This window comes from Cnephaeus nilssonii, assembly GCF_951640355.1.
Source record: "Cnephaeus nilssonii genome assembly, chromosome: 1".
In the NCBI taxonomy this organism is placed as follows: Eukaryota; Metazoa; Chordata; class Mammalia; order Chiroptera; family Vespertilionidae; genus Cnephaeus; species Cnephaeus nilssonii.
In genome coordinates, this window is record NC_137072.1 from 60,089,635 (window position 1) to 60,114,869 (window position 25,235).

Here is a 25,235-nt window from a genome sequence, read left to right on the forward strand (position 1 = left end):
GTATGAGGAAAAGTTTCCAGTGTAACAAATAAAGTAGATCCAAGGATTTGAAATGTTCCTGAAATTCTGACATGATTTATATACATTTTTAGGAAAAGAATATTGGTTGTATTCACTTTCTTTACAGTTTAGAATAAGAGAGCTTGAGGTTGGAGGGAGCATATAACTTCAAATATGAGAAGTCAGTATACCAGGTATTTGGTGCTTGTGTTAAGAGGATTCCAATAGAAATTATTAGCAAACTGGTGTGTAGCTTGTTGTTGATAGTAAATATTTCTAGATACCTTTCTGACATTGGCATTCTTTATTTCAGTGATTTTCAATCTTTTATTTTTCTACCTCTTTCTATTTGTTATTTTCTTCACCCAGATTGCAGTCTGATATACTCTTAGAATCTTTCATTATATAGAATGGTTATTCTAAGGAGTGTTAGGCCTGAGGAAGATTTGTAACAGAATCCAGGAGAGAGGGGTCTGGGCCATATATGGTTCAGAAGTTCCCCTTCACTGTGCCCTCTCCTATATAAGAATTTTTAAATGTATTTTTAATTCCATTCCTAGGTTTATAAAATCCATATCTAGGTTAGAGTGTTAATCCATGAGATTATTAATAAATTATAATAAATATTCTGCAGTAACTTAATTTGAAGGGTCTTTTATTTTCTTAATTCCTCTCTCTCTCTCTCTCTTTTGAATTTTATTTTCTAGATCCCAAAGTCCAAGAGTGAGGGATCTCTTCAGGTCCACAGAGTACCACGGCCAGAGCGATGTGATGGTGTTGCTCAGGTCAGCCTGCGGCTAAGTCGTAGAAAACCCGGCTGGGGTGACATGAATTCAGCAGAGGATGCTAGTGGGGCCAAGTTGGTATCCAGGTTGGCATGTCTCTTTTACTTACGTTACATATTGCATTCTCTGCTCTGAGTATAGGTATGTTTGTATTTATCTACCACTGGGGTCAACAAGATGCAGATCAGTAAAACTATTTAAAATTGACTTGAAGTTTTGAGAATATTCTGACTAATAGTATTGATTACAATATTAAAACAAATTATGTAATCAACTGGACCATCTTAGGCTCACAGTTAAAAGGTGGAAGAGTTACTTTTGGGATGCCTTTTCATGGTATGGTCAGTGGTCATTATTATCTTCAGTTAAAGTGGACATCAGAATTGTTACTAGAACCAACTCTCACAAATTTTGAATGTTTCCTTTTAACCATTACGTTGCACAAAGCAAACTTCTTTGGTATACTTAAAGCAAAAAGCATGCAATTTAAAAGAATTAAATAAATTGGAGTTTGACTCTTATTTACTCATAGCATAAAGAATATTTCCTTTTAAGAATTTTTTATTTTAACTTAAAACCTATTCCTGAAATTTAAAAAATTTCATTATAAGACAGCTCTAAAGAATTAAAAGATATTTAAGGCATTAAATAGGTGAATGATATAGTCAAAGAGATTACCGCTTTGTTGGTTTTTCTAAATATATTTTTATTGATTTCAGAGGGGAAGGGAGAGGGAGAGAGAGCTAGAAACATCAATAATGAGAGAGAATCATTGATCAGTTGCCTTCTGCGTGCCCCACCCTGGGGATCGAGCCCACAACCTGGGCTAGTACCCTGACTGGGAATCGAACCGTGACTTCCTGATTCATAGATCGATGCTCAACCACTGAGCCACACCAGCTGGGTGAGATTACCACTTTGGATTGCCTTATAGAAGAGGTGGAGTTTTAGCTCAATTTAAAAGAGGAAGATAATTTAAATTGGAAGAAAATGAAGATAAGGCTCTTATAGATGGGCCTAGTTAGGAGGCACAGTGGGTGTTTGGGAAACAGCTGGAAGTAAGGCTGGGACAGTAGAGTGAGGCCAGGCCATCGAGGACCTTGAATGCCAGTTGGTATTATTTTTACATTCAGTCTTTCCTTCCTTGAACAATGTCCGGCACTTAACCTCTGGTTCTAGGAAGTGCTTTAGGACAGGGGATGCAGCAGTGAACTAAGTCAACCAGGCCTTTGTGTTTATGGCCCTTACATTCTATTCCTTAAGAATTTTTTTCCCCATATGAATTTTTGGAGAGTTTGTTCTAGGTCTGTGAAATATTTTGTTGGTATCTTAATAGGGATTGCATTGAATCTATAGATTGCTTTGGGTAGTATGGACATTTTAATGATGTTGATTCTACCAATCCATGAACACAGTATACCAGTATTCTTCCATTTGTTTATGTCTTCCTCTATCTCTTTTTTCAATGTCCTGTAGTTTTCCAAGTACAGGTCTTTTACCTCCTTAGTTACCAGTAAGTTTATTCCTAGGTATCTTAAATTTTTTTGTTGCACTGGTAAATGGGATTTTTTAAAATTCTTTATTGTTTAAAGTATTACATGAGTCTCCTTTTTTCCCCCATTGACCTCTCCCCCAAGCACAAGCCCTCACCCCCCTACTGTATGTATCATTGGTTATGCTCATGTGCATGCATACAAGTCCTTTGGTTGATCTTTTACCCCCTCACCCCCTGCCTTCCCTCATAGGTTGTACAGTCTGTTCGATGCTTCTATGTCTCTGGATCTATTTTTGTTCATCAGTTTATGTTGTTCATTATATTCCAGAAATGAGTGAGATCACGTGGTATTTATCTTTCTCTGACTGGCTTATTTTGCTTAGCATAATGCTCTCTAGTTCCATCCATGCTGTTGCAAATGGTAAGAATTCCTTCTTTTTTACAGCAGCGTAGAATTCCATTGTGTAGATGTACCATAGTTTTCTAATCCACTCGTCTGCTGATGGGCACTTAGGCTGTTTCCAAATCTTAGCTATGGTAAATTGTGCTGCTATGAACATAGGGGTCATATATCCTTTCTGATTGGTGTTTCTGTTTTCTTGGGATATATTCCTAGAAGTGGGATTGCTGGGTCAAATGGGAGTTCCACTTTTAATTTTTTGAGGAAACACCATACTGGTCTCCACAATGGCTGCACTAGTCTGCATTCCCACCAGCAGTGCACTAGGGTTTCTTTTTCTCCACATCCTCGCCAGCACTTGTCGTTTGTTGATTTGTTGATGACAGCCATTCTGATAGGTGTTAGATGGTACCGCATTGTCGTTTTGATTTGCATCTCTCGGTTGATTAGTGACTTTGAGCATGTTTTCATATGTCTTTTGGCTTCTGTATGTGCTCTTTCAAAAAGTGTCTATTTAGGTCCTTTGCCCATTTTTTTTATTAGATTGTTATCTTCCTTTTGTTAAGTTGTGTGAGCTCCCTATAAATTTTGTAGATTAAACCCTTATCTGAGATAGCATTGGCAAATATGTTCTCCCATGCAGTGGGCTTTCTTGTTGTTTTGTTGATGGTTTCTTTGCTGTGCAGAAGCTTTTTATTTTGATGTGGTCCCATTTGTTTATTTTCTCCTTAGTTTCTATTGCCCTAGGAGCTGTTTCAGTTGAGATTGTTTTTTTAATTTCTCTTTCTGTAAGTTCATTATTGGTGTATTTTTAAAAAGCCATAGATTTCTGGGTGTTAACTTTGTATCCTGCTACATTGCCAAATTCATTTATTAAATCTTAACAGTTTTTTTATGTAGTCTTGGCCCTTACATTCTAGTGAGGGAGGCAATAGCAAGATATTTAGAAAAAAATAAGAAAAGGCCCATGAAGAAGGACATTTTAGCTTTAATATATGGGGGCACTGAGAAACTAAATCAGGTTCATGACTCAACGACAATTTTAGTTTGAATAGGTAGGAAAGGCCTGAATTAAGATAAGAAGTGGGAGGAGGAGAGAATCTGTGAAGATCAAAGAAAGACCATTTCTACCCAAAAGAACGGAGGTAGGGAAACTTGGCTTCATCCTACAGGTCATGGGATGCCACTGAGAGTTTTAGCTGGAGAGGGATCCCTGATGGTAAGCTGGTAGATCAGGAAAAGTAACCTTGCAACCACGTGCAGAGCTGTTGGAAGAGCGAGAGTTTGGAGGTAGTTATCCTGTTGGTTCCTTCAACAGTTGTTTATCTTTGTTGAGATCTAGTTATGTAGTACTTGCTAGGTGCTAGCTGGGGATTCAGAGAATGAGAGACATAAATACTGCATTTATGGGGACAGAGGACAAGTAAAGAAAAATTAAATAATTACCATTGAATGCACATTCACCAAGTGCCTGTTGTGTACTAAGCACTGGGAAATATGGTTCTGGTGCTCTTCTTCTTAAGAAGCTTCAGCTATAGTTCACAGGGTCTGTGTGAGGACAGAGGAAGGAGACAGACCATCTGGGGAGATTAGGATCAGAGAAGGTTTCTGAAAGAAGAGGACTTTGAAGTAAGGTTATGTAGAAGTTTACTCGGCAGGGAAATCAAGATAAGGGTGCTCCTGGAGAAAAAAAAAACAAAAACAAAAAAACAACAAAGACGCGTGCAAGGACATGCAGGGCAGTGAGGAGGACGTGCCGGAGAGCGGCAGGTTCAGCAGTGGATTCAGGACGTCTGAATGCAGAATGAAGGAGAAGCTAAGGGTGGTTTAAGAGACGAAGCTAAATAGGTCTGATCATGTACCCCTTACTAAGGAGTTTAGATTTTTCTCTTGAACATGATGGGGAGTGATTGCAGGAATGGAAGCAGGAAAATGATAGAGACAGAATTGTATTTTACGAAAGATCCTGTGGCAAACTGTGCAGAAGGAAAAATCAAAGAGAAGAGTAAGAGGTGCTGGGAGGGCAGCAGAGAGGCATGTGACAATCCAGGGAAACGGAGAGCCTCCGGGAAGGCGTTATCGTCACTGAGGACGAGGACACGTGGCTTGTGCGTGCGCCTTTTGTGAGGGAGGGGAGGGAAAGGCTGCTGCTTAGAGGAGTGGACTCCATCCAGAAAGGATTGGGTTTTCCTTGGTTTTGCTTCATTTGGGGTATTCTAATACTTTAATGAACGAAATGTACGCACATTGGTAAGCATAACAAGTTGAGTTTATGGAGAGATGGAAGCTGATGATACAGGCCAGGAGATAACAGAACAAGGACCTCTAGGACAGAATCCAGAGACCAGGTAGTGACTCCCTGCGTAAGGCAGGTGGGCACCTTGTGCACAGTGAGGTGCATCCACATTGTAGCCTCTGTGAATGAGCAGGCTCCCGCCCGTGTTGTGCAGTGAGGTCAAGGGACTAGCCTGTCCCTGGAAGGAAGGGCGTGGTCAGTAGAGCTAGCCGGGGTCAGGGAGGAGCACTTGGGAAAAGAAGGAGGGGCACAGGTACAAAACACCGTGCCTTTTTATCTTTTCCTTCTCTGGTTTAAGAGCCAGGGTCAAGTGGCTGGCTAACGCGAGCTAGTGTAGACGTTATCTTCCCAAATTAGTTTGTAAGGAATTATGCTAAGAATGCCTGAAGTCAAACAATGAAAGAAAAATTCAAATGTGTTGTTTGTATCAGTTATTTTTATTCATCGAGTCAGAAAAAAATAAACAAGTTTCCTGCTTCTAAAAGTCACAAGAAAAGAATGCCGTGGCTAGAGAATGAATTTGTACTTCTGAGATAACTCAAGTGAGATTACGGAGAGACGGCCCAGCTAATGTTGCTCTAGCCACACTTTGTTCCTCTGGTCAGCATATCCCAGTTAAAACAAATGCTTACCAGCACTTATGAATTTCTTGTATAATTTCCAAGTTTTTTAAAGTACAGCCTTGAAGGACTGACTCCTTCACACTCAGCAGCCTTACAGGTTTAAATGGAACAATGTGGTCCTTGTCCAAACCTGCCACCCACCATTAAGCAGGTACGCCTTCATCTTCTTGTCTCAATTCACATCTGTAGTATCCATTCAGAGATTTTCACTTTGTGTATACCTGGAATAGATTGTGAGACAAATTGTCAAAAGACAAGTGGAGATAATTAAATGTAACTGAAAATGTTTTAAATCCTTTATATATCTTTGACGTAACAGAATAGCTATTAAGCCCTTCATTTCAAAAATGAGCATTCAAAGGTGTTTTCATTTGCCGTTATTTTCCGGAACAAGATATTGCTTAATTTATAAGTTTTAAATAGGTAAAAATGGTGTATGTTTTGCCCTCACACACACCTTTCTCTCAATCTTCTCTTTAGGGAAGCTGCCACTTTTCTCTTCAACAGTGTATTAGTTTTCCTAGTCTTAAACACAAAGGCGTGTACTGAGTCTGTTGTCATGCCCCTGTTCTCTAACACAATATTTACTTTGGCTTACCAACTTTTTTCAAGGAATTGTCAAGAAGCATTAAGCTGGGCTTTTCCTAAAAAAACAACAACAACAAAACACAATTCAGCAAAATCTACTAGTATTTTTGTTTGGTCGTGTAAGTTTGATTGACTTTATGAAACAAAAAATAAAATTCTGTTTGTACTTATTAAAATTAGTATGACACACTCATATGAAACATTTTGGTTTTCAGCAGTTATCATATCAGTTAACAACAAAGATAAAACCAAGAAAGAACCATTGGTACTGAGATTTCCGGAGTGATGAAATGTCCTATGATTTTTCAAAAAGAGGTTAAAAGGTTGATTTCTAGGGCTTTTCGGAAGTGGTTTTTGGCTGGGTTTTTGATAACTTAGAATTTTTAGAGTTTAGACCTTGTTCAGTATTTTCCCCCAGAGTGAATCACTTTTTTTTCTTCTTAGTTTCAATCCTTACACATAGTTCCATTTCTTCCTGAGATGTAATAGAACTATGAATTGTTATCAGCAAGTGCTTATTATTTTTCTGCTCTTCAGATAGTGGCAGTAAAAAAAAAAAGTATAGAGGAGTAACACATTTTCAAATGTGATGTTTTGAGAGGCCAAAGAGGAGCTAAGTATCATTTATTGCTTATTGGCTAATTTATATCTTGAGGCATTATTTATTTAGATCAGGGGTCCTCAAACTTTTTAAACAGGGGGCCAGTTCACTGTCCCTCAGATCGTTGGAGGGCCGGACTATAGTTTAAAAAAAACTATGAACAAATTCCTATGCACACTGCACATATCTTATTTTGAAGTAAAAAAACAAAACGGCAAAAACACCCGCATGTGGCCCGCGGGCTGTAGTTTGAGGACGCCTGATTTAGATGAATAATATTTTTTCTGTGTTTCTATAATTGTCTAAAACTAGCATTGAAGACATAATTATATTAAAAATAATTTTTCTAATCTTCATAGAATCTCTTACAGTTAGAGTGGCTTCATGAGAAAAGCTTAAGGATAATGTCTTTTGATTTTGGTAGAGCTTAGTGGAATGATCTATTTTATACTGAATTCTGAACCAAAGACAGAGTACTTTAGTGATATGTTCATTCAGCAAAAGCATTAGCTAATCCATATATATCATCTAAAACTGACAACAGCAATTCCTAAAATACTGTTAAGAATTATTTTCTGTAATTAAGATGTGTGCTTACTAAAATTCACCAGAGGCTGAAAAGCATAAATTCTCATCATGCATGCCTACTTTAAAGGAGTAAACGCTTGCTCTTCTCCAAGGTGTAAGGACCATGTACAAGTCTGGTGGGTCAGAGGCTCTCACAGAAATGAGATTATTGGACAGGTGCATCCCATAAGCAAGGCTGGTCCAGTCCCTCTTGTTACACATGGTATGCTTACGTTTTTCCTTGTAAAAATACTGAGGAAGAAAATAATATCAAAACTATAGGTATTAACTAGTATGTTAACAAACAGGCCATTTAAAGTTTTTCCTTGCAGGGAAAGTTACATTTCATCCTAAATGAGTAAAAGGACAAGCTCTGTATTATATGTGAAGTGCAACATGTTAAAATAATTTGAAACTTCAGAGGTGGCTATCTTATTTTCTTTTTCAACATGTGAAAAAGATCAGTCATCATTCTTTTCATGTTTCTAGCACTATAACATAATATTGCTTTTAGAATTTCTAAATGTTAGAACTTAGAGAACAGAGTTAATATTCTTAGTCTTTTAGATGTTAAACAGTATTTATTGTAATGTTTAATTTGAAAGGTAAATATTTCCTTCAATGTGTGATTTTCTCAAAGCCAAAGGAAAACCTCTAGTTTTGTTCTATAAAGTCAGATTCAAGATTCAAGAAACTATATGTTACATACAATTCCATTTATATGAAATGTCTAGAAAAGGCAAATTTATAGAAACATAAAGTAAAGCTGTGGTAGGCTGGGGGTGGGGGCCAGGGAGGGACAGAGATTAACTGTAAATGTTCTGAAGGACCTTATTGGGGTCAGGAAAAATGTTCTGAACCCGATTTATGGTGATAGTTATACCACTAGTAAAGTTACTAAAAATCATCATACTGTACACTTGAAAAGTTGGATTTTGTGATATGCAAAATACCCCTCAATAACATTGTTTAAAAATATACCAAAAAAGTTGTGGTAAGGATAAATGGATATGCTTTAGCAAGACCGTCACTTGATTGCAAATTGCTAAAGCACCACCATTGTTATAAGTAAATGCTATCTGCAGAAAATGTTGCGTTTGTTACATTTTAAGAGAATTTGTTCCTTCTTTTCATTGAATGTTCTGGTAACAGAACATGGTGGCAGAAATAAAGGTCAGGCCCTGAAGAAAGATGATTCATAGGAGAGAGAAGAAGAGGGGGAAGGACTCTCTGTTTTGTCAGCCTGGAAAGACTCCAGGTTGTGGTTTACTGTCCTGTCATCTAAAGTTATTGAAGTGATCAGTATTTCAGGGGAGTCATCGATACAGAAAAATCTCCAACATCCTGGGAGTGTCACAAAAAAGTCAGAGGTCCATTATTCATAAGCGAAAAACTTACCCAGCATGTTTCTGTTTCCACACAAGTTCATGGTCTCCTTTCCTACAGATGAGTGTCCTATAGACATACTAACAATGGAAGTTTGTACTTGGCTCCTACATAAAAACATAAAGCAATTAAGAGTGATTAAGATGCTTTTACTTTCTGTAATAAGACTGAATAAATAGCTATAACTATGATAATTATTTACCTAAAATAATATGATGAAGAATATAGAGTTAAAATATCTTTGCTTATGTTGTAGGAGTGTTCTTAATTTGATAGATAAGTGAGGGAAACGACAATAAATCACTTTTCAGTGTGCATTAGAGACAGATCTTTCCCTGGAAGAGCATGTTCTGCCTGAAAGAGTTGTTCTATCCTAACAGTGCTTTCTTGTCCATTTGTTTCATTTTTTAGTACTTTTGAATTACATAGGGAATACATGCTTCTTAGAAAACTTTAAAGCATTCCTGATAAGACTGAAGTTCCACTTGAGTCTCTTGCTCTACAATTCTAATTCCTTCCTATCTCCTCTAGGGGTAACTGTTATTATAGGTTTGGTTGTATATTCTTCCAGACTTCTTTCAATGTATTTGCATAGGAATATATTTTGTAAACTTTTTCACTTTTAAAAGAACAATTTTCATCATCATTAATGTATTGTGGTGCTTTGTGTATTCTTGAAAATTTTCTGTTTCCTGTATTGTTTCTTCCTATTGTGGTGTTCCTTTCCTTTCTCCCTCCAAATTCAGTGACCTCCAAACCTCCTTCCTTGACCACTGGCTCCCCCTGTGTCAGCTGTCCCTTCCACAGCTCATCTAGTTTCGGAGGGATGGTGTTCAAATCACTGTCTCAGTGAAATCACCTGAACTCGGTTCTGAGTTTCTGGTTCCTGCTAGTCATCTCTACTTTAGCCTTAGCCATAAAGTCGCTGCGCCCAAACACAACTCATTTTCTCATCTTTCCCTCTCAACTTGGCTAAGTTTCATTCTGTCATCCACTACACTCAAACCTTTTAGATAATCAGTTACTAAATCTTGTCAGTATTTCCTTTTCAGTATCTCCAACATCCCCATCTCCTTCCCCCACCCCCACCAATGATCTCAACCCCAATTTAGGCCTCCATCACCATGTGATTAGATAACTGCTACATTTTATGCACTCCACTAACCTACTGGATTCATTGTCTTCACACAAGTTGGCTCTGTATCTTCACACAAGTTGGGACCAAGATATAGGAACAACTTTAACTCCTAATTCTAGAAATAACCCCATGCATATACAGTCAACTGATCTTTGACAAGGACACCAAGAATGCACAGTGGAGAAAGGGTAGTCTCTTCAATAAGTGGTGGAAAAACTGGATATCCACATGCAAAAGAATGAAACTGGACCCCTATCTTACATCATACTCAAAAATTAGCTCAAAATGAATTAAAGACCTACACGTAAGACCTGAAGCTGTGCCACTCCTAGAGGAAAACGTTTGGGAAAAGCTCCTCGACGTTGGTGTTGGCAATGATTTTTTTTTTTTTTGATCTGACACGAAATCACTGGCAACAAAAACAAAAATCAACAAGTGGGGAGGGACTACAAGATTCTGTGCAGCAGAAGAAACCATCAGCAAATTGAAAAGGAAGTTTATGGAATGGGAGAAAATATTTGCAATCTATATACCTGATAAGGGGTTAATATACAAAATATATAAGGAACTCGTATAATTCAATAGCCAAAGGCAATATTCCAGTTCAATAGTTGGCAAAGGGCCTGAGTAGATATTTTTTCATAGAAGACATGGGGATCTCCAGCATGCATATGAATACATGCTCAACACCTCTATTCATCAGGGAAATCCAAATTAAAACCTCAATGCGGTATCACCTCATACCTGTTAAGATGTCGGTTTTCAAAAAGGCAAGAGTTAAGGGTTGGTGAAGATGTGGAGAAAAAGGAACCCTTGAACATGGTTGGTGGGAATGTAATTTGGTACAGGAATCATGGAAATCAGTGTAGAGTTTACTCAAAAACGTTAAAATAGAACTACCATGTGTTCTAGCAATTTCATTTCTATGTCAATATGTATAAAGGAAATGAAATCAGTGTCTTAAAGTGATATCTGCACCCCCATGTTCACTGCTGCAATGTTTGTAATAGCCAAGGTATGGAACCATTTAAGGATCTGTCAATGAATGAGTGAATGGATAAAGAAAATGTGGTGCAAATAATATTCCATTGTGGTATATATTGTGTGTATATGTATATATTTCTTGTATATATAATATAATGTATACATACACACAACCATATGGTGGACATTATGCTAAGTGAAGTAAGCCTTACACAGAAAGATAAATACCATATGATCTTATATGTGGTATCTAAAAATGTTGAACTTATTAAAGAAGAGTGGTTGCCAGGGGTAGTGGGGTCAGGGAAAAAGGGGGGTGTTGGTTAAAGGGTGCAAATTTTCAGTTATAAGATGAATAACTTCTGGGATTCTAATGTACAACGTGATGACTATAGTTAATAATACTGCATTTTATACTTGAAATTTGCTAAGAGAATAGATCTTAATGTTCTCACCACAAAAAAAAAATTGTAACTATGTGAGGTGATGAATGTGTTAATTTGCCTGATTGTGGTAATCATTTCACAGTATAGACATAGATCAAATCATATGTACAATTTTTATTTGTCAATTATATCTCAGTAATGCTAGAAAAAATTATAATAACTTCACATGTAACTTTTTTTTGGTCTGTATCATAGTTTTGTCAGATAGCCCTATGAAAAAAATTCAGATCTGAAAAGTAACCTTGGATAAAGAAACCATAATTCTGAAAAGGTTATTCATTTCACAAATAGTTATTGAGTTAGATGAATTATTCAAGGTTGCATATTTAGTTGACAGGCTAAAATTAATATATGCCTTTCTGCTTATTTTATAATTATTTCCTGCCTGTCTTCTACCTTGAGTTACTTCATCCTTTTGTATGTTTACATTTCTCTCTTCAGCCTGTGACTTCCTAAAGAAGAGAGGGACTGTGTGTTGTTTTTTGCTGTTTTTTTCTAATTTTTGTTTGTTTTTGAATCCACAATAATACTTAGGAGGCCTATACTTTGCTGCTCTTGCCATAGTCATTATTGTTGTGATATTATTAATTGTGCTAAATTTGGGTTTAAAGTCCATTATATTTATCTAGCTGACCTAGATCTCTCAGAGGTTGAAGTCTGATTCTAAAATTTTATTTATCTATCTATCTATTTATTTATTTATTTTATTTAGAGAGAGAGAGAGAGAGGAAGGGGGGGAGAGGAAAAAAGAAGGGGGAAGAGAGAGAGAGAAAGAGAGAGAGAGAGAGAGAGAGAGAGAGAGAGAGAGAGAGAGAGAGGTCAATTTGTTGTTCCACTTACTTATTCCTTGATTGGTTGAGTTTTGAATGTGCCCTGACCAGAGATTGAACCCGCAACCTTGGTGTTATCAGGATGACCTCTAACCAACTGAGCTACCTGGCCAGGGCTTAACATTTTTAAATTTCATGTATCACTTTTCTCTCTTGTGGTCCTTGGAAAGTGCTCATGTAAGTAAACCCTATGCTGTTCACCCTTAGAGGTGCCACAGAAGTCAGGACAGCTCTGCCCTCTGATGGTCTCCACTTACTCTCTGTTCCATCTCCCCGTAGGGGTTGTGACCTTTCCGCTGCAGTTCTATCAGTAACATGCTGCTTATTTACAGAGGAGAAATATATTGTTTTATGAGGCTCATAACACCTCTGTATGACTCTATGCCCATGGCAGAAAGTGTCTGTCCTGTGATGTTTGCCAAACAACACTTCATATTTTAGCCACATATTACAACAGTATTACTGTACAAGATTCAGGCTTTCAATGATGTTAATAGTGAATCAATGTTCAACAATATTAACTGTACCCATTGTCCTTCAAGCTATCTAATCTATTAACTCCTGCAATTAAATGACTTTCTTCATTTCTGAAGTCCTGCCAGCAAGAGAAAGTAGTCGTAACTATCCTGTGTTTGCACTTCATCAAGGGCACTCCAATTACTTCCTGAACACGGGTTTTGTTTGTTCCCTCTAGTGTTTCACGCTCTGCTACTTGGAGCCAAGTTTCACCATTTTTAACTGAAATACAATTAGGATTCTTAGCTACAAGATGACTAACCATACCATGCACAATATAATTGGAAAAATTACCAAGTATTATAAATGTGCTGCTGACACTGTAGAGTTTACTGCAATAACTCCCAGATGAGAAAAAGAGTTTAAAACTGCCTCATGAAAAAATTAGTGGTAAGCCTCACCACACAGTTCCCTTACAGAGCTACTGTTTTCTGAAGTGTTCCCACTGTATGACCTTCATAATAAAGATTTATAGAAAATTAAAAGGTTTGAGAAGGCCCCAAGGTCCCTGACTGGATTAGAAAAAATATCTAACTCTATCTCTATAGATAGTTTTCTAATCTCTTCTTAACCACCACTAGCTCCCATGATAAATATCCCAAGGTCTTTTTAGAGAAAGTATTTTATGTAAGCTGAATATTTATTAAAATTATTTTTTTTAGTATTTCACTTCAGTCTCCTTTGACTCTTAGAGTTTAAAGTGAAAGTCTTTGATATTTTTAAAGTATTTTGATCAACAAAGAACAAATAGTTCTTTGCCCATTCACCAAAATCTACCACTCAATACAGTTGCTCTAACTATTCAAATTTTACTAGGATTTAAACTTCAATTAATTATTATTTTTAAAATTTATTTTATTGATTTTTAAAACAAAAGGAAGGAGAGAGCAAAACATCAATTTGTTGTTCCACTTATTTATACATTCATTGGTTGCTTCTTATATGTGCCTTGACTGGGGATCAAACCTAAAACCTTGGCGTATCAGGATGATGCTCTAACCAACTAAGCTACCCGGCCAGGGCTCCAAACTTCAATTTAAAAAACAATTTTTTTAAGTCTCTTAACAGTATCAGTGGTTCAAGAGAGAGAAGGTCAGTAAGGGTAAGGAAGTTTATTATCATACTTGCAGGTCATTTCTAGTAGATTATCAGCGTCTCCCTGGATTCTGTGGTCTTAACTGAATTCATTTTAGTAATTCACAGTCAACAAACTCTTAGTGGGCACATTCTATGTATTACACATTTTGCACTGGGCCCTGAGAAGCCAGAGTAAATTAAGGCATGATTTCTAATCATTAGGGATCTCCCTGTCCATTAAATGAGACAGACTTATAGATAGTTAACAAAAATATGTAATACAGAAGTTTTAAAAGTAGCATAATAGAGTTGCTGTAAAAGCAAAGAGGATTTCTCATTGAATAGATTTCAAGAGATTCAAGCCTATAGAAATTACCCCATCTATCTCCCTGACTTACTCTTCTGTGGTTCTTTATCCTATACCCAGGCTACATCACAACCACTTTATTTCAAATATATCCCGGAAGTTGTATCTCTCTGTATCCTTGCTAATGTTGATCCCTTTATCTGGAGTGCCCTTGTCCCACTTTGTCAATGGTCAGTTAAATTTCATCTTGTCTATGAAGATACCTCTAGTGTCATCTATACTAATAAAAGGGTAATGTGCTAATTAGAGCGGATGTCTTCCAGAGGCCCTCCGGACAAAGCTGCAGCGGCTGCCTGAGGCTCAGGCAAGCCACAGTGGCTGTGAGGGCCGAGGCTCAGGCAGCTGAGGAAGCTAGCAGTGGCAGCAGCAGAGGTGTGATGGGGGCGTCACCTTCCCCTGATCAGAAGGGTCGCCTCCAACAGAGGGAAGCCAGAGGCAGCAGCAGCAAGGAGGTGATGGGGACAGGTGCCTTCCCCTGATTGGCCAGTCGCTCCCTGCAGTCAGTAGGACATCCCCTGAGGGCTCCCGGACTGTGAGAGGGGGCAGGCTGGGCTGAGGGGACCCCCCTCCCAGTGCACAAATTTTTGTGCACCAGGCTTCTAGTTTCATATAAATGTAAATATGCAATACATCCTTGTGTGTTTGTTTGCCTTCTTTCACTTAGCATATGTCTTAAAGGTTCATCCATGTTAAAGCCTATAACAGTATCATTTCTTTTTATGGCTGAATATTACTCTACTGTGTGTGTGTATATATATCACATTTTATTTTATCAGTTCATGGTCATTTTGGTTGCTTCTACTTTGGGGTTAATGATGCTAGTATGAACATTTGTACACAAGTTTTTCTATGGGCATGTTTTCAGTTCTCTTGGGTATACGCCTAGGAGTAACATTGCTGGTTCATGTGGTACCTATATGTTTAACTTTTTGAGGAAGCGATAAACTGTTTCTCAAAGTGGCTGCTCCATTTTATATTCCCATCAGCAATCTATGATATTTCCAATTTCTCTACATTCTCACCAACACTTACCATTTGTTTTATTATTTACTAGAGACCAGTCGCATGAAATTCGTACACGGGTAGGGTCCCTAGGCCTCGCCTGCGGTCAGGGCCAATCTTCCCCGGCTGCCAGCAGCCTGCCCCACCCCCCACTGCCAACGCTGGTAGCCCTCTGTGTGTGGAGCGACTGGCTGGGAGATCGGGGCCCCACTGGCTCACACCTGCCTTGGCTTGGTGCCGCCCGTGTCCACCACCACCTACCCTCAGTTCCCCATTCCCTGATCGGGGCCTGCGCGCTGGGAGCAGCTCCTGAGGTGAGTGTCTGTCCCCTGGTGGTCAGTGCACATCATAGTGACCAGTGGTTCCACCATCCAGTCTATTTGCATATTACACTTTTATATATATAAATTATATCCTACATAATAAAAAGGTAATATGCAAATTGCATCACTCCGCTACGCCCACGATTGGGCCGGCTGGAGGCGCGGGGGGCGGGACTCAGGGTGGCCGATTGGCTGGCGGTAGGAGTGGGGGGCAGGGACTTGCGAGTCCCCGATTCCCGCTCCTCCCACCGGCCTAAACGGCCGACGCTGCGGAAGAAGACGCTGGTGATGGCCCATTGCGTGGCTGCTGGCAGCAGTTTTCCGCCAGCAGCAGTTTTCCTCTGACCACCCGCCGACCGGAACGCCTCCCGATCGGAGTTCCTCTCGGGGTGGCCGATCGAGCTGGCGGGAGGCGCTCTGATCGGCAGGTGGTCAGAGGAAAACTGCTGCTGGCGGAAAACTGGTGCCGGCAGCCAGGTGAAAGTCTATTGCACGAAACTTCGTGCAACGGGTTTCTAGTACTAGTATAATCATCCTGGGTATAGAATGCTATCTTATTGTGGTTTTGATTTGCATTTCCCTGGTGTCTAATGATGTTGAGCATGTCTTCATGTGTTTATTAGCCACTTATATAACTTCTTTGGAGAAATATCAATTCATATCCTTTGCCATTTTTAATTAGATTATTTGTCTTTTTATCATTGAGTTGAAAGAGTTCTTTATATATTCTGAATACTAACCCTTATCAGATATATTATTTTCTAATATTTTCTCATATTCTACAGGTTGTCTTTCACTTTTTTAATAATGTCCTCTAAAACACAAAGGTTTTTAATTTTGATGAAGTCCAGTTAATCTATTTTTAGTTGTTTATGATTTTGATGTTCTAAGAGCCATTGCCTAATCCAAGGTCATGAAGATTTACAACTGGTATTTTTTTCTAAGAGTTTTACAGTTTTGTTCTTAAATTTAGGTATATGATCCACTTTGAGTTATTTTTTATATGTGGCTATGAGGTGCAGGTTCGACATTCTTCTTTTGCATGTGGATATCTGGTTGTCCCAGCCACATTTTCTAAAAAAACTATGCTTTTCCCATTGAATTGTCCTTTTGGTCCCCTTGTAAAAAATCTGAGCCAGATTTTAGAAAAACAAAAACAAAACTAAGTTAGCATCCTAGCTCTTCTCTTCTCTCACCCCCTTGGTTTTCTGAAAACATGAATTTCAGTTTAATAGAGAAATGAACATGACTTAGATCTATAAAATATCACTGCAGTCCAAAGATTTTATCTTATTTTACAACGGGGGGGGGGAAAAAACAAAAAACCCTGCTCTTATCCTTATACCTCCCAAATCTACCATATCTGTAGTTTTACATTCTGCCTTCTCCCCTATTACAATAGATGAACTAAATCTGTACCTCTCTGGGGTCAACCCTTGTGCTTCTACTATGAATCCCATTCCCTCTCACACACTCAAGGACTATGTTTCAGTAATTACCTCCCTCCTTCATGGCATCAATTTCTCCCTTCTGGTTTCTGCCTATCAGTTAGAAACGTGCTATACAGCTCTCAACATTTTTAAAAAATCCTTCCTTAGAAATAATAGCCCTCTTTTTTTTAGAGAGAAAAATCTCTGATTAAGGATTATATGTACTTGCTGGCCTCATATCCTTTTCTTCTATTCTTTCTTTGAAGCACACACCACTGAAATTGTTCTTGTTAAGGACATCAGCTATCTCCCATCTGGCCAAATCCAAAGGTCCATCTGCTGTTCTCATCTTTCTCTCTCTCAGCAGCATTTGACCCAAATGATTACTCACTTTTGAAGCACTTCCAGGTCAGTGTGGCTCAGTTGAGCATCAGCCTATGAATCAGGGGGTCAGGGTTCGATTCCCAGTTGGGGCACATGCCCGAGTTGTGGGCTCTATCCCCAGGGGCAGGAAGCAGCCGATCAATGATTCTCTCTCATCATTGATGTTTCTATATTCCTCTCCCTCTCCTTTTCTCTCTGAGATGAATAAAACTATTATATATATATGCTAGTATATATATACACACACACTGAGTGGACAGATTATTATGACCACCTGACGTTTGTAGGCAAATTAGCTGTACACTGCATCATATGGGATATGGAAGCCGAAGGCCTGTTTGAACATCTTTGCTGTCTGCAGTTACCAAGATAAAATGTCTCCAATTCGCACAGGAACGCAAGGATTGGACAGTCGAGCATTGGAAAAAAGTCATGTGGTCCAATGAATCACGTTTCCAGTTGCATCATGCAGATGGCAGAGTGAGAATTTGGCGGAAACAGCATGAAAGCATGCACCCCACATGCATGAGTACAACCCTTCAAGCTGGTGGGGGCAGTGTTATGGTTTGGGGCATGTTTTCCTGGCATGATTTGGACCCTTTAATTCATGTGGAACAATGTCTGAATAGCACAACATACCTAAGTATCGTTGCTGATGAAGGTCATCCTATCATGTTGATGACTTATCAATGGAGATGGCTTCTTCCAACAAGACAATGCCCCGTGCCATGGTGCTCGTATTGTGCAGGAGTGGTTTCAAGAACATGAGGGAGACTTTACCTTGCTTAGGTGGCCCCCACAATCACCAGATCTCAATCCAATTGAGCATTTGTGGGATGAAGTTAAAAGAGCCATCTGGCAGCTGGTTCCACAACCATCAAATCTCACAGAACTGGACAGTGCTATTCATCAGGCATGCTGTCAGATTCCTCGCATCACCTTTCAACATCTCGTGGAGTCAATGCCAAGAAGAATCGCTGCAGTATTGAAGGCAAAAGGTGGCCCAACGAAGTCCTGATGGGGTGGTTATAATAATCTGGCCACTCAGTGTATATGTGTGTGTTTATGTATGTATATAAATACATCCGGAGTCTAAATTGTCAGTCTTAAATTATCTCACAGATAATTTTTTATTACAAAGAGAAAAGATCCTTTAACAATGGAGAATTTAGACAGTCACCACTTGAACCAAATGACTAAACTTATCATCATGGATAAAAATATAGGACAAGAATAAAAAATATTTTTGATAAATAAAAATGTCATAGAAATTTACTTGTTATTAAATGAAAAGAAAATGTTATAAAACGGTACATGCTGCATAATCACATATTTTTTATTGTGGTAAAATATACATAGCATAAAATTTACCATTTCAGCCATCTTTATACAGTTCAGTGACATGAAGTACATTATATTGTCCATCTTTATATGTTACATACATGGAGAAAAAGTAGAACGTAGAATAATGCAGGAAGAATATTGAATTGTATTTTTTTAAGAATTCTTTATTATTGAAAGTATTACATATGTCCCTTTTTTCCCCCATTGACCCCCTCCATCTTGCCCCAGGCCCTCACCACCCCATTATCTGTGTCCATGGGCCATGCATATGTGCATACAAGGTCCTTGGTTGATTACCTCTCACCCACCCACCCTTCTCTGCCTTCCCTCCAAGTTTCTGCACTCTGTTCCATGCTTCCATGTCTCTAGATCCACTCCATTCATCAATTTATTTTGTTACTTAGATTCCACATGTGAGATCATGTGATACTTGTCTTTCTCTGACTGACTTATTTCACTTAGCATGATACTCTCCAGGTCCCTCCATGCTGTTTTACTAGTAAAGTGTAAGAAATTATTCTTTTTTACTGCTGCATAGTATTCCACGGTATAAATGTACCACAGCTTTTTTATCCACTCATCTACTGATGGGCACTTGGGCTATTTCCAGATCTTAGCTATTGTTAATTGTGCTGCTATGAACATAGGGGTGCATACATTTTTTTTTATTGGTATTTCGAATATATTCCTAGAAGTGGGATGACTGGGTCAAATGGCAGTTCCATATTTAATTTTTTTGAGGAAACTCCATACTGTTTTCCCTAATGGCTGCACCAGTCTCTATTCCCAGCAGCAGTGTACTAGGATTCCCTTATCTCCACATCCTCGGCAGCACTTGTTATTTGTTGATTTGTTGATGGTAGCAATTCTAACATGTGTGAGGTGATACCTCATCGTTTTAATTTGCATCTCTCTGATGATCAGTGACTTTGAGCATTTTTTCATATGTCTCTTGGCCATCTGCATGTCCACTTTGGAGAAGTATCTATTAAGGACCTTTGCCCATTTTTTAATTGGATTGCTTATCTTTCTTCTGTTAAGTTGTATGAGTTCCTTATATGTTTTAGATATTAATTCTTTATCAGATGTATTATTGCCAAATATGTTCTCCCATATATGGGCTCCCTTTTCGTTTTGTTGATGGTTAGAATCGTATTAAACATGGCTTATGTTAGTGATAGAACTGGTTTTGACTTGTACCTTCGTTTTTATGTTTTCTAAATTTGCTATGTGATATTGTTAACTTGTAAAAAGAAACATGGTTTTGTCTTTTAAATCAAGGATGACAAATGCTTCAAGTAAGAGAGTAGTAATTATCAGATTTTAGAGAAATCTTGTAGAGTGACAACTGAACTACTTTTGTACTTGACAATTGTAGCTTCCTTTATTCAGGGCAAAATCCCCTGAATGGGTGAATCCAAAAGAGCAGCATGTGAGAAGCCCACACAGGCTGTGCTTTGTTTGGGTGGGTCGGTATGGGTTGTGGAGGGCATCCAGGCTAGAAGAATGCCTGGAACATAAACCATCAGAAAAGTGAAGCACAACAGAGGGCAGGGCCCCCCAGTTCATGTGAAAGGAAGAGTGATAGAGCAGAGTGGACTAGAAAGATCACGTGTGTGTGTGTGTGTGTGTGTGTGTGTGTGTGTGTGTGTGTGTGTGGAATTTGAGATTAACTTTATAAGATATGAAGAACAATTGAAGCTTTTTGATATTATTAAACAGCATTTTAGAAAGATCAAGTCTGTAAATCTGGATGTAGGTTGGGAAAGAACAGAATCAATAAAACGTATTATTAGGAAGAAAAAGCTATAATCCAGAGGTTAACTTAAACAAATTTAAACAAGGGAGGGGTGGGGTTATACGGAAAAGTATAGGTGGTGGTAGTGGACCAATGGACAGGAAAGGGAGAGACAATATTATCTCACTTAAACTTTTCTTAGTAAAAAGTATCCCTTCAGTTATTACTTGGTTTGACCAAATTCTCTACTATTTATCTCTTTCATACAGAGGTATTTGAAGTCTATGATGATATTATTTCAGAAGTACTCATTTGTTCAAAGGTGTTTCACTAGGCTGTCTCTAGAATTTTAAAATTGGATTGATTTACGTTTTAGAGTTGTCTTCCTGAAGTAATATTTTGGAAAGTTATTGTGGAATTTTAATTCATTTTCAACTCATTTTCTTTATTTAAATAATCCATTGCATTGCCTATTGGGGGGGGAACCATTGGTATTATTAGATTTATTTATTCATTTCTAAGTTTATTTTCAAATTTGTTGGAAATGTCTTTTTTCAACTTTTATGTCTGCATGTCCGTGCAGCATCCACTTACTCTGCCACCATTTTTAATCCCCTGAGGTTTTTTTTAATGTGACCTATTCTTGATCACACAATCACTGCTTCTTTTTATTTTGCTTTTAAATATAATTTAACTTACTCTAATAATTGGGTTGCTTTAAAGTAAAGCATGCAGCCTTGTGTTGAAGTAAATCGATTCTACCAACGTATTGATATTGATTTTGTGCTCATGCTTAGTATTTCATGTCTCGGAAATATGAAGTTTATTTTCTGTTTAATGGATACGGAAACAGCCAGTCGGTTACCATATCACACTAAACAATTTTGACATTTCTCTAAGGAAGCCCACGGAAGCCTGCTTCTCCTCTACCAGAAAATAGCATTTAACAGGGTGAAAAGTCACTGGGACAGTTTAAGGCAGCTGATGTCAGGTGTGGTAGCAGCTGTTGTACGGGACACGACTTGTTTTATGAGAACAGAAACACCATTATCTGGACTCCCGAGGGAGATTTGGAGAAAGTCATGCCCGGGGAGTCCCATTCCAGGAAAATGTGCTTGAGCACTTACTTATTGGCAGTGATCACCAACTGAGATTCCATCTGGCAAAATGATGGATTTTCCCTGGCCCAGAAAGTTGGGGAACAATTATGTAAGTTGTCTCAAAGAATTTATTTTTAACCATATTTTTTATGGAGAAACAACTCACAATTGTTATAAGAAATTTACTTTAAAAAAAGACAGCCTCTGCATGAATATCTAGATAACTGTGTATTCATGTACCATAAATTATAATTACTAGCCGTTTGATTTGAAATCAAGACTCAGTCTTCGTGGGGACTGTTGGGAATCTTGTTTTCTCTGTTGGAAATGTTGGAGCCGGTTAGTGACATCGAGGCCGTCAGTGGGGCGGGGAAGGGAGCCCTGAGGGATGCATCCCCAGCTGTCCAGGCCCTTAACCTTGACTCGCTGTCAGCAGCGGTCTCCTCTCTCCTCTCTGGCAGCTCTTCAGGATTTTAGAATCTGAATAAATGCACCCACCCTGTGAGCCATTCGAGAGTCCAGGAAGGCTAGTCAGATAGAGTTTAATGAAATAAGCCCACACACAGTTTTAAAAGCGAGAGCCACCATCAGAATTAAAGAGGAGTGTCGTTGGAAAAGATGATTATATAATTTCTATCCTCATGAAAGTGTATTCAGCAATCTTCTAATATATACGATAAGCCTAATCAATAAAGGAGGAAACGTTTTTAATTAAGTTGATCTTATTAGGTTGTTGTTTTTTATTTTGGTCTTAAATAAAACCAGCATATTTATTTTGCTGTTACTGAAGAAGATAGTGTATCTAACTAGAAATTTCTTATTCCTGTTAATATGAGCCTGTTCTGAATGTCACTATTCCACTTTCTAAGACAAATTCCTTTTTTTAAATATATTTTATTTATATTTTACAGAGAGGAAGGGAGAGAGATAGAAAGTTAGAAACATCGATGAGAGAGAAACATCGATCAGCTGCCTCCTGCACACCCCCTACTGCGGATGTGCCTGCAACCCAGGTACATGCCCTTGACCAGAATCGAACCTGGGACCTTTCAGTCCGCAGGCCAACGCTCTATCCACTGAGCCAAACCAGTTAGGGCGAAGACAAATTCTTTATAAGGTTTTATAATTATTATTTAAGATATACTGTACGGTTTTTTTAACATTAAAAACAAATCGGCTTACCTGCCATTTTTATGTATTAATTTCTTAATAAGAGAAATATGATTAAGAATACAACTTAAAAGTTGTTTTTCCATCTTTTTTTCTCTCCACCTTCCTCTTTCCCTTAATACCTTATCCCAGCCACTTCCTTCCCCTGCTGCAACTACAACTGTCTTCTACCACTGCACACATGCATGCACACACACATGTAGTCTCAGAGTAGCGAAGTAGTTTGTTCTGGTCCAGTATATGTCTTTGGTTCAGACAGCCCATTATACGACTGTATGGAGTTTATTTAATATATATTAGTATGCACTCATCTTAATATAAACCTCAGACCAAAAGAAAGGACTCTATTTCCAATAGAAAATGTATATGTGTTATCAATGGATAAGAATAGTGTTTATCTTTAAAAGCTTTTGTATGGTGGCAACTTAATGGCATTTCAGATGCTGACTTCATGTCAGCCTTTTACTAGCTGAATGCTCAAGTTAATTAACTTTTCATTTTCACATCTATTAAAATGAGCATAGATTCTCAATAAATGCTAGTTGCCTTCCATATACCCTCCCATTCCTTTGCCCTTTTTTGTTTGTTTTGATATTTGTTGTTTCGGATGATGATGATGATGATGATGATGTCCAACGATGAGCCCTAAAGCCCACATCAGAAGCCTGTGCAGTAGCACCAGAGTTTCTAGATTATATGCACCCCAAAAACTTTGGCTTCATGATTATGAAAATGTCATCTCAGATTTAGTTATTACCATTTATGAATACTCTGTATCTTATGGAATGCATTGCTCCTTAGTGTATTTACAAAGATTGATAAAAATCACGGGGAAGAAACCTTGCACGAGAAGCACCTTATCAAACAAAAATGAAATAATTTTAATATATTGTTTTCTCTTAGGAAACACATCAACCTGATTGTAAAACAATATATGAAAACAAATTAATGTGGCCAAGAAATGATCTGATTTCATCGGTTGCTTCAAATTGATGTTGAAATTAAAACCAATGTAGCCAAAGCATTTTTGGAGCTGTTGCTCTTGATAGCACAAGGTCAGGCACACATATTACCAAACACTTGGAATCTGCTGAAGAAGTTATGTAAGAAAATTAGAAATCTGCAAGCCTGCTGTAGTGTAGAAAAGGAAACAGGCAACTTAGCAGAAACTGGATGATGTAAACACTTAAAAGATTTCAAAACGTTTTGGAAAGAACCCTACTATTTTACATATCTGTGATTTCACATCAGTAGTTTATTTCTTTAGGCGGTTATTGGTATCCTTTATTTGAATCTACATGAGGCATCTACTTTATCATAAGTGTAGGCTTACAATGGGAAATGTTTAAAAGTGGGTAGAAAATATTGCTTGGTAAACTCAAGTCTAATCAAAAGAGCTATGCTTGGGTCTCTGAAAGAGTGGTTGATTTATCAGTTAATTCATTCAACACTTAATTGAGTGTCATTCAACACTTACTGAGTGTCTGTTCGTTGTAATGGCTGCAGAAAAGATGCAGTTCTTGTCCTTGAGAACTTACATTCCAATAGCGATAACATATAGGTTCATATAATAACGAAACTGTGTGGGAAAAATAGATAAATATCATAAGAGATGCAAAGGATTTTATAAGTTAAAAGGAGAAAGAGTTTTCTTCCAACTGGCCTAAACCTGAGTTATGCATAGAATTTTGCCAGGAGGAAATGTAATGGGAAAACATTCCGGACAGAGGGAACAGCATGAGCAAAATGTTTGGGTAGAAAAGTTCAGAGCGGGTTTGAAAATAATGTACAGGTATGTCTGGAGTGGTTTCCTTAGGAGATATAAGCAACTGAACTGGAGGATAAAGAGGGGTTAATTGATGGAGGGGGTTAATTAATCGTCATATACAAAGAATTGGGGTTCACTTTAGAGATGGTTGGGAGCTATTGAAGTTTTTAAGCGAAGGAGTGAGTGACCAGATTATAATCGCAGTAGGTAAATTTACTCTAGTAGTGAAATGTATGTATTGGAGATAGGGTGAATAGAGGAAGAAAGATCATTTGAAGGTTATCATAATATTGCAGCTGACTAAGGCCGACTGATTAAAGACACATGACAGGACAGCCCACAGATTTGCTTAAGGAGAGAAGAGGGGAGAGTAAAGGTGACTCATGCTATGAATCTGATTCATAAAGAGAATAACATCATTTAACAAGAAGGGTCAGAAGGAGGAGAAATTTGGGAATTAGATAATGTGAGTCTTTTACAGTGTTGATTAGGGTCATAATACTAATAATTATTGAGCACTCATTTACTGGGCACTAGTTTACATGTTTCACATGCTTGATCTCATTTATTCCCCAGAGCAATTTCAGAGCTTCTCATACAGCCTGCCCATGTTTATACTGCCTGTAGCAGGGGCAGGATGCAATCCCCAGGAGCCTAATTAGAGCACAATTTATTAAGCTTTAATAGAGTGCCTATATGAAATGGGTGGAAGGTGAGACAGGGAGCGGGTAAGAGAAAAGAAAGACAAATGAAATAAAAGGAGAGTGGAGTGATCAGGGACGTTTAGGGAGTTCCCAGGAAAGATCACAGAGAGCCAAAGACTCTCAGAAAACGGAAGGTGGATGTTTCTGAAAAAGTAAGAGTAGAAGGCAGTCTA

The 25,235-nt window shown here is 38.1% G+C and overlaps 1 protein-coding gene across 5 annotated transcripts in view; it reads left to right on the forward strand.

The window, feature by feature from the left end:
• FAM13A (family with sequence similarity 13 member A) overlaps positions 1 to 25,235 on the forward strand; it is a 296,829-nt gene that overhangs the window by 161,849 nt on the left and 109,745 nt on the right. For all 5 annotated transcript variants that reach the window (XM_079771464.1, XM_079771467.1, XM_079771465.1 and 2 more), the window contains one exon: positions 708 to 871. In XM_079771464.1, the coding sequence (XP_079627590.1) occupies positions 708 to 871 (164 nt within the window). The remainder of the gene's footprint in view (positions 1 to 707; positions 872 to 25,235) is intronic.